The following is a 17505-nucleotide window of genomic DNA, read 5'->3' as shown; positions in this document are numbered from 1 at the left end:
CTGCCTTCAAAAGAGAAGGGAAAATAATAAAACCACAATAGAGTATTCAGCTAAAATCAGAAATTAATCTAATTAATAATTGGTGTTTTTTGTTTCTCTAAATATTAATTTCCAATTGTTCTGTCACTGACGTCAGTATTTGTTTTTGTTAAAATTTGAGAAGGACACCAAAATCTGCATTTTGCCAAGGTTTTTGCCACATCTGGTACCATGCAAAGTAATTCAATAATTAGTGCACTTCTGACAATAGCACAGAGAGTGGTTTAATTTTCAACAGGTTGGTTTTGTATTGACTTGCAGTGTAGGAGCTCTTCCTGCACGGAACGCAGTGCAGTTTAACAATGATGCACCCATGTAAATTAACCATGGCAACAGCTGTTTAGAATCTGTGCAAATAAATGCAGTTTTGCCCCTCATTGTTTTCCTAAGGAGTAACCAACATATTTTGAGGTAACAATATATGGTAAAAATTAAATGACCTTTTTAAATTTAATCTTTTTTTTATACATGAGTGTCATCTGACTGTGATATCATTGAACTAAGCTGCATTGTCTCTTGTGCTCAGGATTAAGTAAGCTACAATGAGAAAGAAAGATGGATCAAGAAGAGTTAAACTTAATAAATGACTACAGATACAGAAGTTATTCTGCCACAATCGACAAAGCTTTAAAGAACTTTGAGTCATCCAGCGAATGGGCAGATCTTATCTCCTCACTGGGAAAGCTAACCAAGGTAAGCATTGATGTTATTATATGGGAGTCATGTAACTGAAAAGGGTGAGCTGGGAATCCTAATCTCTGTCTATGGCAATATCAGCTGCTGTGTGCAGCCAGTTTTCTAGAATGAAATAAAACATTGAGGCAGATCCTACCCAACGTTTATTCTGGGACTAACTTTGGTATCCTAGCTTCCAGTGCTGGAGTGGACTTAAGCTGGTAAAGGTATCTTCTTTTCCACTGTTACCAGCTGCAGTAGCCCCTCTGGGGCACTGGTGGTCTCCTCATGGACAAGTGCAACATGTTACAATGATATAGCATAGTGGTTAGCGTAATGCTATTACAGCGCCATTGACCTGGGTTCAATTTCCGCTGCTGTCTGTAAGGAGTTTGTACATTCTCCCCGTCACAGGTAGATGGAGTGGTGAAGGAGGCGTTTGGCATGCCAGCCTTCTGTCAGGGCATTGAGTATAGGAGTTGGGATGTTATGTTGCAGTTGTACAAGGTGTTCGTGAGGCCGCATTTGGAATATTTGTGTTCGGTTTTGGCTACCCTGTTATAAGAAAGATGCCTTTAAGCTGGAAAGAGTGCAGAGAAGATTTATGAGAATGTTGCCAGGACTCGAGGGCCTGAGTTATAGGGAGGGGTTGCGCAGGCTAGAACATTATTCCTTGGAGCGTAGGAGATTGAGGGGTGATCTTATAAAATCATGAAGGGTATAGCTAGGGTGAATGCACACAGTATTTTTCCAAGGGAATGAGAATCAAAAGCTAGGGGGCATAGGTTTAAGGTGAGAGGGGAAAGACTTGAGATACCTGAGGGGCAACTTCTTCAAGCAGAGGGTGGTGGGTACATGGAACAAGCTGCCAGAGAAAGTGGTTGAGGCAGGTACAATAACATTTAAAAGACATTTGGACAGTTATGTGGATAGGGATGATTTAGAGGGATATGGGACTAGCTTAGATGGGCATCTTCGTCAGCATGGACGAGTTGGGCCGAAGGGCCTATTTCCATCCAGTATTACTCCATCATGGGGTGACCAGAACAGTAGATGATAGTTGTAACATAACATTCCTTGTTTTGTATTCTATGCCCCAACCTATGAAGGCAGGCATGCCATAATCCTTCTTTACTACTCTATCTACCTGTGTTGCCACTTCATTTGGATTTGTATTCTGACTGGAGGATTAAAGTCGAACCCAGTGCAAGGGTGTTGTGGAATGGTATGGCTTCCGTTGTGCCAGGTTGTCGAGAATGAACTCTGGTCTTCACCTGTATGACTGCCTTAAATGCACAAATGACCTCTGGGCAGAATAATTTGTATTGGTTACACTTCTGCAAATAACTTCAGGGAAACATTGGATATATCAGCAGAAATGAATATCCCACTTGCCATACTGCAGTGGGAGGCTTTTGGATTGGTCTGGTCTTTCCACCATGCCAGATAACAAGGGAAAATGACGGAAGTACACGATGTCGTGGTTAAACAATGTACCGATCAATGTATTGGGTGAACCTGGAAAATCCTATCAGCCTTATGAACAATTCAATGTATGAATTAGGAGGAGAAACAGGCTGCTTCACTATTTAATACATGTATGGCTAATCTGATTGTAACCTCAACTCTGCATTCTTGTCTATTCATGGTAACCTTTCACGCTCTTACTTATCAAATATCTATCTACCTTTGTTTTAAAAATATTCAAAGACTTTACCTCTCTGAGGAAGTGTTCAGCAGATGCTGTGTAACTCCAGTCTTTACTCTCCATTCATTTTAATTCCCCTCCCCATTCCCACACTGACGTGTCTGTCCTTGGCCTCCCCCACTGCCAGGGTGAGGCTAATTGCAAACCAGAGGAACAGTCCCTCCTATTTCGCCTGGATAGTCCATAACTCAATAGCATGAACATTGAATTCTCCGATTTTCGAGTGAACGGCTCCCCCTCTTGTCCCTTTTTCTCTCTCCTCTGATCTACTCAGTTCCTTCTACACCCACCACAGCCCCCCATCACCCATGCTCTCTTTCCACTGGTCCCCTGTCCCCACTGTTCCCATCTGCCCACCCCACCCCCCTCATTTGGTTCCATGCTTCAACTTCCTTTCCTTTCCATCATCTGCAGCCCTTTGTTGCCTCCACCTATCACCACCCAGCCTCTGCCGTTATCTCCACTCTCCCCTCCTTCATCTGCCTATCACCCCTCCTCACCTGGGTCTACCTATTGCTTGCCAGCTCTTGCTCCACCCCTTCCCCTCACCTTGTCGTACTGGCTATCTCCCCTCTACCTCTCAGTCCAGGTGAAGCGCTTCGACCACAGATGTCGACTGTCCATTTCCGTCCACAGATGCTGCCTGTCCTGCTGAGTTCCTCCAGTTTGTGGTTTGTTCCTCCATTATCTCGTTTGTTGCTCCAGATTCCAGCATCTGCAGTCTCTCGTGTCTCCTGTATTCCAGGGTATATTGCTGAAGTAGAGGTTGTGTTGAGAGCCAATGAACAGTATGAAAGGGGAAGAAAAGCCTACATATCATTTGCAGATCTGCAGGCAACACATACAGTGTTTCGATTAAATTTTGCAGTACAATATGCAATATAAATATGTGAAGTATATCCTGGAGGGTTCTGGAATAGATTAGTTTAAAACAAAGAAACCGCTGAAGTTATTCTTTGCCAACATTTCAGCTTTATTTGTCAGTGAAGCAAATTTAAAATTTCTGTGGTGAGTATTGTTATAACTGGTTGAAGGTATCCCATTTGGGAATGGTTCAAAATTCAACAACCGTAACTAAGACCACAGCAGAGAGGAACATCAGAAGCTCAACCTAGGTTAGATTTAGTTTTGAGCCTCCTACATTGATAAAGATGTGCTCGTTAAATCTAATCCTATATGTGCACATGGCCTTGACTAACTTTTCACAAAGTACTTGCTACTGTTGGATCCGGTTATTTTTGAATCTGCAGGTTCTTTCAGGAGTCCAAGAATGAGTTGAAAATAATTTAGTGCTTCAGAGTTTTGATGGAAAAGGTTAAAACAAAGAAACAGTCACAGAGCACATGGCACTAGCTTTACTACTGGGAGATGAGCCGAGAGAAAGGAACTAAAAATGAGCTGGGGGTTGGGGGGGGGGGGGGCGCGGCTGATAGTGGTGGGGAGGGGGAAGAGTGAGAGTGCAAGATAAGCAAGAGAGTGATTAACAAAAAAAGACACCTTTTTATAGCTGAGATAAGAGGTACACTTTAGCTTACAATAGTCCAACCAGAAAACCTATTAGATACCTGTGACAAAACCAACCAATGAGAAAACACCTGATGGATGAACCAATAAGCTAGGAAACAGCCATTCCTTGTGCAGCCACTTGAGGTGTATTAAACACTATACACGTCTTTAAAAAAAAACTACTTAAAACAGTCGAATCCAACACTTCCCTCTGAGTGAAGTTCAATATATAGACAGGCAGAATTTACTGTCAAGAATTAATGGCCTGAAATTTCACTGTGGGTGATTGTTGATGCTTGTGCTAAAATTCCTGACAGCTGAAGCTGCTTTACACTCCTGTCGAAATAGCACTTAACATTCCACAGCCACAGTAATCTGCTCTTGCAATTGACAATGAAATACCACTTGCATTCAACATCAGGTTTGCTTCATTACAAAGGCAGTGCAGGTATGAGATATGGACCAGATAAAGTTTTGCTTGAGAATAAATGGGTTAAGTGAATTGCTCAACACCCCTATTGAAGTAGCAGGAAAAATGTCAGACCATTGCATTGGTACTTAATGTTCTACGGGGAATTTTGAAGCTCATGGGGCAGATCTTCCTCTACCCTTCACCACATTGTTTCCTTCATGGGCTTCTGTAGGGACCCTGACCCTTTGAAGAGGAGTACAGTTTGTCCTAATGCGTGTGGATGGCCACAGTGAGCCAGGGTCAGCATCCTCTCCCAGACCTACATCGAGCCCCTGGTCACTCAGTTGGCCACACTAGGTTGGCCATGTCGTTTGCATGTCTAACCCCAGACTCCTGAAATGAACTCCCAGTTCTGAGCTCTGTCACAGGAAGAGATTATCAGGCAGACGAAGAAAAATTGTCATGTGTTCAAAGCTTCCTCGAAGAAAAGGAGTACTCCTTGCAACTCCTGAGAACCTCTGGCCCGTGACCACTCAAAATGGAGGAGGAGTGTTGGGGATGGTATTGAGTACCTCTATCCCATCCATGGGGAGCACACACAAGTCTTGCATAAACCCTTCACAAACCAACCATCAACTACCTCCTGCCCCATCTGTGGAGGAGTCTGTGGCTCCCCCCACTGGTGCTGTCACAACCCAAAAACCTGGAGCGGAAGCCAGTTATCTTTGGCCCTGAAGGACTGCCTAAGAAGATCAGTGGGGTTAGTGAGCCCTTTCAGTGCAAGAGGTCACGGAAACTTAATTTGCTCTCTGAATTTGTATCTCTTCATTCTTCTGTTTTGGGGTGAATTGCAGTAAGAATCATCACCCTGGAAAATCCAGGCCAATGTATAAAATGAAACTATTATGTCTGTCGTGAATGGGGGGTGGAATTTGAGGAAAGCAGCCAAACAATGCCAAACGATTCCTGTTGAAGTGTGCGGTGACAGTTTCCACATTACTTTTTTTTTCAGTTTGGTATTTTTTGAACAGGCCGGGTTTTTCCCTGGTTTTTGTCACCCTTCCTCAGGCTTATTGTGGTTTTTAACCCTTACTTTTCTGTATCTCCACTTAGCAGTCATCATAGGTGTAAGCTGTAAATACTGTTGGATAGCAGCATTGATATTGATAGATGTATTGGCAAGTCATTCAGGTTACAGTAAAACTCTGCCCAGCAACCTCAAGATCATTGTGGTGCTAGACTGGCAGATTTTCCAGACTATTGGATATTACTCCTATTTTAACACACTTTTAATTCACTTTTGTTTTAAGATGATACATCATGGTATAATAAATTCTTCAGTGAACCAGGTGGGAAAGGGGCCTGCTGAGTTTAATGGGAGCCCAGGGAACGTCACCTGGTGACCCAGATGCCAAACCATCGGATAGCTGATTCTTGGACCTTTAATGTATGATGCATTTTTGTGGTATTTGTTTATAAATGTGGAAGTTGAAATAAATGATAGGGTAACAAAAAAAATGAAGTGTTGGTATCATAGTGCTGGAGTATTGTGTACAATTTTGGTTACCCTGTTATAGGAAAGACATTGTTAAGCTGAATAAGATTTACAAGAATGTTACCAGGACTTGAGGGTCAGAGTTATTTTGGAGAGGTCAGGCAGGTGAGGACTTTATTCATTGGAGAGTAGGAGAATGAGGGGTGACCTTTATAGAGGTGTACCAGATGATAAGAGGCATAGCTTGAGTGGACAGTCAGAGACTTTTTTTCCCAAGGTGAAAATGGATAACATGAGGGGCCATAATTTTAAGGTGATTGGAAGAAGGTATAAGGGGGATGTCAGAGGTAAGTTTTTTTTTACAGAGTGGTGGGTGCATGGAATGAACTGCCAGCAGAGGTTGTGGGGGCAGGTACGTTGGGACGTCTAAGAGACTTAGATAGCCCTCCAGTTTTCTATCATTCATCTGCCTATGTGGGAGGAAAGGGTCAGATAGATCTTTGAGCAGGATAAAATGTTGGCACAACATCGAGGGCCGAAGGGCCTGTACTGTGCTGTAATGTTCTATGTATAAAATCATGTGGGGCATAAATAGGGTAAATGCACACAGTCTTTTTTCCCAGGGTAAGGGAATCAAAAACTAGACGGCATAGGTTTTTTGAGGAAAGATTTAAAAGGGACCTGAGGGGTGGCAACTTCACACACAAGGTGATGTGAATATTTAACAAGCTGCCAGAGGAAGTGATTGAAGCAGGTACAATAACGTAGCTAGGAAAGATTTAGAGGAATATGGGCCAAACACAGACTAGCTTAGATGGGCATCTAGGTCGGCATGGACCAGTTGGGCCGAAGGGCCTGTTTCTGTGCCATATGACTCTGTGCTGCTTCTGTGGAACGTTGTGTGGCTTCATCAGCAGGGCAGTAAGTGAGAAGGGTCCACAAAAGCGAGAGAAGTAGCACATCAGTATTTGCCTGGTTCTTTGTACGTTAAGTATCTTTGTACCCAGACAACTACCTTAATTTTTAGAACCTTCTGGAAGGGCTGTCAAAGAGCACAATTTGCTGAATCTTTATTGTCAGACACCAAGCAGTTTTTAGAAAAATAAGGAACAATTTCAAGCATCTCCCATATTTTATGATTTATTTGGAATTCTTTTGAGACATCGACCAGTTCGATTTATATTTCAATAAGTATCTTTATTAAATTTTCAGAAGGGATTTGGATATAATTCTAAAACACAGATGGTGACATTGACCTCACTTTTAGTTTCACTGTCCCTTGTTTGTTTTTGGAGGAGATGGGTTGTTCCCCCTGATTGTAGTTCCTCCTTAAATTTGGAGACCATTTCCTGTTCCAGTTCTGCCCACGTCGCAGATTGGAAATTAATCGTGCCTGCTGTGGCATTTAAAAAGCCCAAATATGATCACAGCCAGCTTTTAAGTCATAATTTACACATTACTTTTCTGATATTTTTTCTTCTTTTGAAGTTATGCAGTACTTCAAACTGAGGAGTTGTACTGCTGCCTCTGGGTAGTTGTGATTCATCCTCTGCTGTATAAGGCAGACAAGAACTTTCTCTGATCAAGAATGAATCCTTATCTTTAGTTTGCAGGTCCTCCGTGACCAAAATGTGAATTGCTTTCCTCACCAAATTGAGTATGTGTTTCATTATTTTCAGCAGACTTCATTTTAATGGTTGTCATTGATGGTGTGAGAGGGTGTCATGACTCATATATCTTCCTGACAAGGCCAGAACTCATTGCCATCCCAAGGAGGTGGTGGTGATACACTGTTTGAAACACTGCAGTCCTGCTTGTGAAGGTACTTTGTTGTGAAGAAGAGTCACTCCCACTGTCCATGCTCGGGTCAAGCCGCAACACATTTATTTGGATTGCTCTTGCACCTTCAGGAGGGAGAGGAGCCTGTTCACCTTGCTCCGCATGGATTTGCGCACTCTGCTTTTATTTTACCTGGTACAGCATCTTATGACATCCTCACCCAATCAGATAAAGGTGAGCTGGTGCAACACACAAAAAGCTGGAGGAACTCAGCAGGCCAGGCAGCATCTATGGAGGGAAATGGACAGTCCCACTGAGTTCCTCCAGCTTTTTGTGTGTTGCTCCAGGTTCCAGTATCTGAAGTCTCTTGTGTCTCCAAAGATGAGCTTGTGATCAGTTATTTCTGACATCACCCAGCTCTGTGAGATCATCCTGTGCTCTGCAGCCCCCACCTTGACCAAGTTATGTACTGGAAGGGTGAAATGTTCTGTTTAGCCATAACTAAGTAACATACCAAGAATGGATTGGTTATCTACTCTTGGATTTCTCCCAGAAATACATTGCTCTTGCTACATTTTCCCATGAGTACACTGGCTTTGCACAATCCCAGTCTTCAACTCCAACTATCAAGGGAGTAATTCTGACCCTATTCTTACCTCAGTTGCATTCTGATGAGAGCCAGGCTGTCTTTGGATTGATTGTTCTTGACATTTAGCAGATGATTGCACTATCCTCCATATCTCTAGCTTACCATCCTATTGCCTCTTATTGCAGAACCTCAAGGTTTATCTTGGTTAGATTCAGACAGCAAGCATGACCATTGTTGCTTTACATGTGCACAAATGAACCAACTTCTAACTCCCTGTTACACACTTATTATTTTTCCCTTCAACTTGCTTAATCTTTTTGGGTAGGTAGTTCCAGGACTTGGACCTGATAATGATGAAGGAGCAGTGCTATATTTCTGGGTCAGAATGGTCTGCAGATTCCCCTCCAAGTCGCACAGCACCCAGACTTGAAAATATATCACCATTCCTTCATCAGCTGCGTCTAAACCCTGGAACTCCCTCCTCTGCGGTTGTTACAAATGGACAATAAGTGATGGCTTAAAGTGTTCCAATCTCTAGAGTGGGATTTGAACCCTCAAACTGATGCAATAATGATGGTCGTGGTGTTCCCATGCACCTACTGCCCCTGCCCTTCTATGGTTGTAGAGGTGCATATTTGGGAGTGTTGTCAAAGTAGCCTTGAAAGTTAATAGTTGCGCATCTTGCAGACAGTACACATTGCAGTAATGGTGTGATGGATGGGAATATTGTGGGTGGTTAGGAATCAATCAAGTGGGCTGATGTGTTCTGGATGGTGTCCAACTTGGGTGTTGGAGCTGGAATCAGTCAGATGGGTGGAAAACTTTCTGTCACATGCCTGACTTGTGTATTCAGATGGTGGAAAGACGTGAATGTCAGAAGATGAGAATATAAGGAACAGAAGTAGGTTTGCTGGTCTCCTGAGCTTGCTCAACCATCCAACGTTGGCCACAACACCACTTTCCTATTCTCTTCCTATACCCCTTGACTCCCTTCAGTCACTAGCTGCAGGATACCCATTCTTTGATCTGCATGGTATTTGAGATAATACCAATTGAGTTCCTTGACAATGTTGACCCCCAGGAGATTGGTGGGAGATTTGGTAATGGTTTTGCTGTTGAATATCAAGGATAGATTGTTAGACTCTTCCTTGAGGTAACCATTGACTAGTAAATGTTACCTGCCAATTCACCCGTGCTTGAGTGTCTGGGTCTCGGTGTGTGCAGGCGTGGACTGCTTCATTTGCTGAAGCACTGCAAATGAAATGAATATTATGCACTCACAAACATCCCCATTTCTGCCCTTGCAATGGAAGGAAGGTCATTGAAGTAGCTGAAGATGTTTGGGCCTTGGATGCTACCCTGGAATGATTGACATCCAAAAACCACACCCATTGGAGAGCTTTCTTCATGATGCCCAATGATGTCGCTTTTACCTGGGCACACTTGGTCAATTACTGCCTGAGAATCGAGGGTGTTCACTCTGTCATCACTTCTGGAATTCAACTTGTTGGTGCATGTTGGGAAACGAGTTGTCCTGGTAAAAAACCAGACTGAGCTTTAATCAGATAATTGTTGATAATATTACTAATGACGCCTTCCATCACCTTGGTGGTTAAATGAAGACTGGGTGGTAATTAACTGGATTGGATTTGTCCCACTGGTTGTGGATATTGTCCATGTGGTTGGGTAGATGCCAGTGTTGTTTCTATACGGGAACATCTTGGCTGGAGGTGCAGAATGTCACTTAATCCCACAGAAATCCATTTAACTCTCCATTATCTCTGCCTTGGCCAACTTGCAGTCCATCATAATTCCACAGTTCATTTAATTGTATCCTATTCTGGTGGAGGTGGGAGGTAGAAATGAATTTTTTTTAAACTAGTGTTGTCCTCTCTCTGCATTACTTGACTGAGTAACCGATTTAATTAACCATTTAGAGGGTATTAGCTATAAGGAGAGATGAGGCAATCTTGGGTTGTTTTCTCTGGTGTGTCAGAGGCTGAGGGGAGACCTATTAGAAGTTTATAAGATTATGAGAGGCATAGGGTAAATGGTCAGAATCTATTTCCCAGGGTAGAAATATCGAATACTAGAGGGCATAGCTTTAAGGTGAGAGGGGCAAAGTTTAAAGGAGATGTGTGGGGCAAATTATTTTTGCACAGAGAGTGATGGGTGCCTGGAACAGGCTGCCAGGGGTGGTGGTGGAAGCAGATACAATAGTGGCGTTCAAGAGGCTTTTAATAGACACATGAATATGGAGGGATATGGATCACGTCCAAGCAGAAGAGAATTAGTTTAATTTGGCATTTATGCTCAGCACAGACACCGTGGGCTGAAGGGCCTGTTTCTGTGCTGTAGTGTTTTATGTCTGATGTTGGCATTTCTGTACTGCCTGCACACTGCCTGGGAAATTGAGATATTATCTCGTCCTTTGCATTTGTGAATTAATAATGTTGTTGCCTTTGTTTTATTTGAAATGTTATCCATCTTTCTACGTTAATAACTCTGATCTGTATCTGTAGGCACTCCAGAGCAACTTGAAGTACTCCCTCCTGCCAAAACGCCTGATCATCAGCAAAAGACTAGCACAATGCTTGCACCCGGCACTGCCCATCGGAGTCCACCTGAAAGCTCTGGAAACTTATGAAGTCATATTTAAGATCATTGGAACCAAATGGTTGGCCAAGGATTTGTTCTTTTACAGGTACAGTAGATAAAGACTTGCATAAAAATATAAGGGGAATTGGTTTATTATTTGTCACATGTCTGGTTAGACCACACTTGGAGTATTGTGTTCAATTCTGGTTGCCTCATTATAGGAAGGGTGTGGAAGCTTTCGAGAGGGTGCAGAAGAGATTTACCAGGATGCTGCCTGGATTGGAGAGCATGTCTTATGAGGATAGGTTGAGCGAGCTAGGGCTTTTCTCTTTGGAGCAAAGGAGGATGAGAGGTGACTTGATAGAGGTGTACAAGATGATAAGAGGCATAGATCAAGTGGACAGACAGAGATTTTTTCCCCAGGGTGAAAATGGCTTACACAAGGGAGCATAATTCTAAGGTGATTGGAAGAAGGTATTGGGGAGATGTCAGAGGCAAGTTGTTTACACAGAGTGGTGGGTGCGTGGAACGCATTGCCTGCAGAGGTGGTGGAGGCAGATACATTGGGGACATTTAAGAGACACTTAGATAGGCCCATGAATGATAGAGAAATGGAGGGCTATGTGGGAGGGAAGGGTTTGATAGAGTAGGATAAAATGTCAGCACAACATCGTAGGCCAAAGGGCCTGTACTGTGCTGTCTTGTTCTATGTACCGAGATACAGTGAGAAACGTAGTTTTGCAAGCCAGGTGGGAGTGGTCTTTGATTTATGTTGGCTGCCTTTCTGAGGCAGTGAGAAGTATAGACAGAGTTCATGGAGGGGAGGCTGGTTTTTGTGTTGGACTGGGCTGTGTCCACAACTCTCCGCAATTTCTTGCGGTTTTGGGGAGAGCAGTTGCCGTACCAACCTGTGATGCATCCAGATAGGATGCTTTCAGTGATCAGTTATATTTTTCCCTATTTGTGATCAACTTTTGAGCTGCCTTTTGACATGCTTCCCATTGCTTACTTGGCTGCTGTGGTTCTCAAATGTGTGAAAATTGAAATTTAATTTAGATTTGATTGTTGAAAGATATTAAAACAGAAATTTTGTCTCGGCATAGATTCATGATGTGGTGGCAAAGCTCTGGTGTTCTGCTGAGTTCACACTTATTTCGGGGTCACACTATTGACTGCTGGTGGGAACGTATATTTAGCTTAATTCAAATGTTTAATTCCAAAGGTGAAGTGCAAACACTCCTCAGCTTGTACAGTAAGCTGCCCATCAAGATGATAAGATGGAGTCTTGACCTCACAATCTACTTCATTGTGACCTTGCACTTTGCTGTCTACCTGCACTGCACCTTCTCTGTACTGTAACACTTTATTCTGCACTCTGTTATTGTTTTTACCTCGTACTACCTCAATGCACTGTGGTAATGAATTGATCTGTACGGACAAGTTTTTCACAGTACCTCGGTACATGTGACAATAATAGACCAATTTAGCAATTTAAAAAGAGATTCGATGAGATCAGTCTTGGACTTGTTGTATCTACTGTACTTTAAATCCCAGACCTGAGATCTCTCTGAGCAAGTGTTGGCCCCTGGTTGTTGTGCTGTTCCATGATGCAGTATGGAGTTAAGTTCTGTTTTGAGGACCAACATGCTTCCTCTTCCTTCTGTTCTTTTCCAGTGAGATGGTGCCACATCAATAGTCCAGTTCACGTCTTATCCATTTTATCTATCTTTACAGCAGGACTATTGGTTGCTACAGTGTTGCCTCCATTTTCCACTTGCGTAGCATCTTATTTATTGATGCTGAGCCAATCAGGTTCAGAGGATTGTGGAATTGATTTGCTCTGAACATTTCGTTGAAGGACCTCGCTTCCCATTTGGGTCTCATGTCTTGGGTATTTTTCTGCCTTAACCTTGGCTACTGGTTCATTCTTATTACCATTGTAATGGCCAGCTCTTCCTGCTGCTGAGGTCCTTGATGCTTTGTCTTGGAATGCACTCATTGTATCTGATTGGTCACTGCTTAATTTATTGGGCCTTTGAAAGCTTGGCACTTGATAAAGCAAGCTAACTTCTCAATTTATGGCTGCTGCTTAGTTAAACTGAGAGAATGTTTCTTGGGGTACTGTGTCTAATCTCATGCCAGTCTGATTCCAGCCTCCTCTTCACAGAGTCTTAATTGCTACTGTTGGTTTCTGAAAATACTTTCTGATTCTGAATCCTGTGATCAATTAATCCTGGAGATTCACTCTTTCAATTAAATCATTGTCAATCTCCTTGCCTCTACCTAACATTATAAGACCATAAGATATAGGAACAGAATTAGCTCAATCAGCCTATTGAATTTTTAGGGACTTTTCACAGACCATTAACGACCCCTTTGTATAGCCATCTTTCAGGTGTTGTTTAAAGCTTGAACACAGTCCATTTATCAAAATATTTGATGGTTGATTAACCTTTCCACACTTGGGAGCAAAACATTTAATATTTTGCATCAATGACCTTCCATTAAAAAATTTAATAGTCTCCAGGTGTTGCCTGATTTCCAGAATTTCCAATTTCATGTTCCATTCTTTCCCTGCCTTTTGTACCAAGTAATGGAGCACACTGAGTGGGAAATTATTGTCTAACCCAGTAACCTGTATCCATTTCAAAAGTGTGTACTTCCTGTGAGTTTATTCGCTGCTGTGCACAGCATAACTTGACGAAGTTTAACAAAGCAATTAATTTCTATTTATTCTTTTGTAGCTCAGGCCTGTTTCCTTTGCTGGGCAATGCTGCGATGTCGGTGAAGCCAGTGCTTCTCGGACTTTACGAGAAATACTACCTCCCGCTGCAGAAGTCCTTGAATCCCAGTCTTCAGGCGTTCATTACAGGATTGCTTCCAGGGCTAGAGGAGGGATCAGAGATCTATGACAGGTGAGTTTAACAGGTTCAAATGCAAACTTCATTTTGTGCACTTGCTGTTCTCACTTCGGAAACTCGTGCTCCAAGTCTATGGGTGTAGGTCAGTAAAGGATTAAGGAGTGGTTCAAGGTTTAAAAGGAACAACAGTTTAATTACTGAAGCACTTTATGAGCAGATGTGAACTCTCATTCACATCCAGCCCAGCCTTGTAAGAAGCATCCTCAATTTAATGACTCCAAGTCTTTGTAGAACTTATTACAACATCCTTGAACCAATTTCCAGAATGTGCAGTTCCAACTGAAGACCATCTCTAACTTGGCTGTCTCGGTCTACAGCCACAAGTGTGGTTCATATGGGAAAAGGGTACCTTAACCCATGAGGAGAGCTCTTCTGGGTTGGTGGAGCAAAGCCCACTGTTAAGGTAATGTAGAGGGTGTTTTATTTCTATACTTGGGCTTCATCTGACGTAGCAGTGATGGAACTGGAACTTGAAAAGGTCAACCTACTCATTGAATATTCCAACCTGTTGGAAGATCTCCAGTTGGAATTCCTTGGGGTTGGACTTCATAATCTGAAGTTTCCAAAATTCAAATAGATTTGAAACTTTAGTCAGCTTTTTTTTCTATGTATTTTTTTTAAGTGTTATTTGTTCACTAAACTTTAAATGTATGCATGTACAGTTGGTGATCCAACAGCACATGAGAGAAACAGCGATGGCCTCTGGACACTCGTGATCCTCTACTGGGAATCCTAAAGTTGTAAATCCAAGCAGTTGTATGTTGGATGTCGATACATGGAGTTATGGTCACTATCTCAAATATTCCCCCACTGACACTCCCTCCACTTGACAAGTTGCATTTCCCTCTCTACATATTATGTCAAAAGGTTCTCCTGAACCTACCTCAAAAATTCCACCCTGAGACCTTCTCTATTTTCTCTGTTACTTAGCCACAAAATATATGAAAATTTAAATTTTGTTTTAGTTTATCATTCAACAATCATCAAGATTCTAGAAGTTGTGTGAAGATTTGTCACTTTTCAAGACATTTTTCTCTTCCCCTTGACATAATTGTGATTGGGTAAGATAAACCTTTCTCCTCTAACCTAGCTTTTTAAATTACCAAATAAAAGTGCTCAGATTTTTTCCAAGACACTAATAAGAAATTTGAGAAATGACAGATCAGGAAAAAAGTTAGTTAAAACCTGTTGACACAACTGCTGGTGGGCTTTACTGTGTAGTGAACAGTTTTATGTGGAAATACTTTGTGGGGATTGTAGGTTGAAGTTCTCTAGTTTGGTAATTCCCATGGTCCAGCATGTTTTGAATCTGTAGTACAGATTTATACACATTAACTAATTCTAACTAAAATCTAAAGTTTAACTAAGATCTGTAGCTAAGAGTAAACAGCCGGTATCTTTATCCCCAGGGTTGAAATATCTAATACCAGAGGGCATGCATTTAAGGTGAGAGGGGAAAGTTCAAAGGAGATGTTCAGGGCAAGTGTTTTTTTAAACAGAGAGTGGTGGGTACCTGGAATGCGCTGCCAGGGGTGGTGGTGGAGGCAGATGCATTAGAGGTGTTTAAGAGCTCTTAGATGGGCACATGAATATGCGGAGAATGGAGGGATATTGACTATGTGCAGGCAGAAGGGATTGAGTGCCATTGGCTCAATTAGTTTGGCACAATATTATGGGCTGAAGGGCCTGTTCCTATACTGTACTGTTCTATGTTCTAGTTTTAAAACTTTACTTGTATAGCACCGTAACAGGCCCTTCCGGCCCAATGAGCCTGCACCGCTCAATTACCCACGTTAACCTACTAACCTGTACATATTTGCAATGTGGGAGGAAACTGGAGCACCCGGAGGAAACCCACGCAGTCACAGGGAGAAAGTACAAACTCCTTACCAACAATTGAACCCCAATCACTGGCGCTGTAATAGTGTTATGCTACCTACTACGCTACTATGCTGCCCCTAGAGGCAACGTAACCAACTTTTGCAATCTCAGCTGACAGTGTTTCCAACTTACGGAAACTTCAGGTGACAGGCAGTTCTCAGAATCATTATGTGACCCAGAGTGTGTCTGTACTTACAAACGTCCATACTTGTTCTCCTGCTCAGAGGATGATGATCGGCGGCAACTTCTGTGATCCGGGTTTTCCATGGTTCGGCACCAGTCACATCCCAAGGGTGCCGGACTAGAGAGAGTCCACCCTTATTTCATCCTACCCAGACTTCTCCTGTATGTGGCTGAAAAGCAAAGCCTTGAGTATGGAGAAATTATGTTAAATTCCAAAGCTTTAGTGTTGATTGCTCTGTCATTTATTCTGATCAAAATTGTGTGTGTTTGTAGCCTACTATGTGTTTGATTTCTTTTGTTGAATTCATGCATAGGATCTAGACATTGCTGGCAAGGCCAGCATTTAATGTTGAGCCCTAACTGCTCTTGAGAAGATGGTAGTGAGTGGCAGCCTTGAACCACTGTGGTCCTTGTGAAGGAACTCCCACCTTGGTGGCTAGGATTTTGATCTGGTGACAGAAGGAGCAGCAATTTGATGTCTCCAGGTTGGGATCATGTGTAGCTTGCACCTGCTGTAACTTCTCCTTCTGGGTGGAAGAGGTTGGAAGGTGCTGCTGAAGAAGCTGTAGCAAGTTGCTTCAGTGTTTTTTGTTGGTGAATGGGTCACCCTGCAGCTACAGTATTCCAGTGGTGGAGGGAGCAAGTGCCTACAATGGTGGATAGATCATCAATTAATCCAGATGAAATTTGGAAAACCAAGGAATATTTGGGTTGAACAAAGTGGGCAATGTCTCAAGAAAAACATTGGAAGCACTCAGCAGGTCAGGCAGCATCTGTGGAAAGAGAAACAGAGCTAATATTTCAGATCTGAGACCCTTCGTCAGAACAGGGAAACAGAGATAAAAAGGTTGCAGAGAAGCTGCAGCATTAAAATTTAGCTTTTTTAATCTATTTCTCAGTTCTGACACTGCATCCCTGATGGAAATGTTAACTCTGTTTCTCCTTCCACACATGCTGCCTGACCTGTTGAATGTTTCCAGCATCTGTCATTCTTTTTTTCTTGATTTTTATGCACCATGTCTCAAGCAGGCATCAATCTTGTGTTAAAATATCTTTAGGTAAAGAAGTTACTGTTTTATGTGACATTGGTACTGTGGTAGCAATTTATCTGGTGTAGATATGAAACTGGAAATTAAATCTTGCCTCAGAGAATTTTGTCTTTTCAATCTTGGTGTAATCCCAGCATGGATGACTGGAATTAACTAGGCTTTTTTTTCCTCAGAATTTCAAACACAGAGACTTGTATGAGTGATCTATAATGATTTACTAACATCATGGCCATGTGACTTGATTGCCAGCGGTGTGTCCGGTTCTACTGGGGCTAATGCAAATAAGTATTTAAATTCCCTTCTGATTCTTAATTTGAGTGTTAAAATCGGTCTTTCAGATCAGAGCTGAATGTATTGTGTGGAGTGCCATACAAGATGGAAAGCCATATTTTCTGATCCAGAGTTATGCTGAGCTAATTATTCTCATCTACAGTAGAATTGGGGGTCCTACAATTACTCCTCCCGTCCCTGGCTGGGGGTATGAGGAGCTTATGGGAAATTGGTCTGGGTTATTACTCATGTAACTCGCCAGTCTTCCTGAAAGTAGCTTGTGCGAGGATTGAATGATAATCTGTTCAGCATCATGTGCTGAACATCTATTAGTCATCTATTAAGAGAAATAGAGTGGACAGCCAGTGCCTCTTTCCCAGGGCACCAATGCTCAATACAA

At 42.4% G+C, this 17505-nt stretch overlaps 1 protein-coding gene across 3 annotated transcripts in view; it reads left to right on the top strand.

Annotated features, from left to right (window-relative positions):
* Positions 1-17505, top strand: part of dop1b (DOP1 leucine zipper like protein B) — a 120683-nt gene that overhangs the window by 17267 nt on the left and 85911 nt on the right. For all 3 annotated transcript variants that reach the window (XM_052013785.1, XM_052013783.1, XM_052013784.1), the window contains exons 2-4: positions 566-732; positions 10726-10907; positions 13546-13716. In XM_052013785.1, the coding sequence (XP_051869745.1) occupies positions 595-732; positions 10726-10907; positions 13546-13716 (491 nt within the window). In that variant the 5' untranslated portion in view covers positions 566-594. The remainder of the gene's footprint in view (positions 1-565; positions 733-10725; positions 10908-13545; positions 13717-17505) is intronic.

The sequence above is a fragment of the Pristis pectinata genome, chromosome 4 (assembly GCF_009764475.1).
Source record: "Pristis pectinata isolate sPriPec2 chromosome 4, sPriPec2.1.pri, whole genome shotgun sequence".
NCBI classification, from domain to species: Eukaryota; Metazoa; Chordata; class Chondrichthyes; order Rhinopristiformes; family Pristidae; genus Pristis; species Pristis pectinata.
This window is presented reverse-complemented; position numbering and strand designations above follow the sequence as displayed.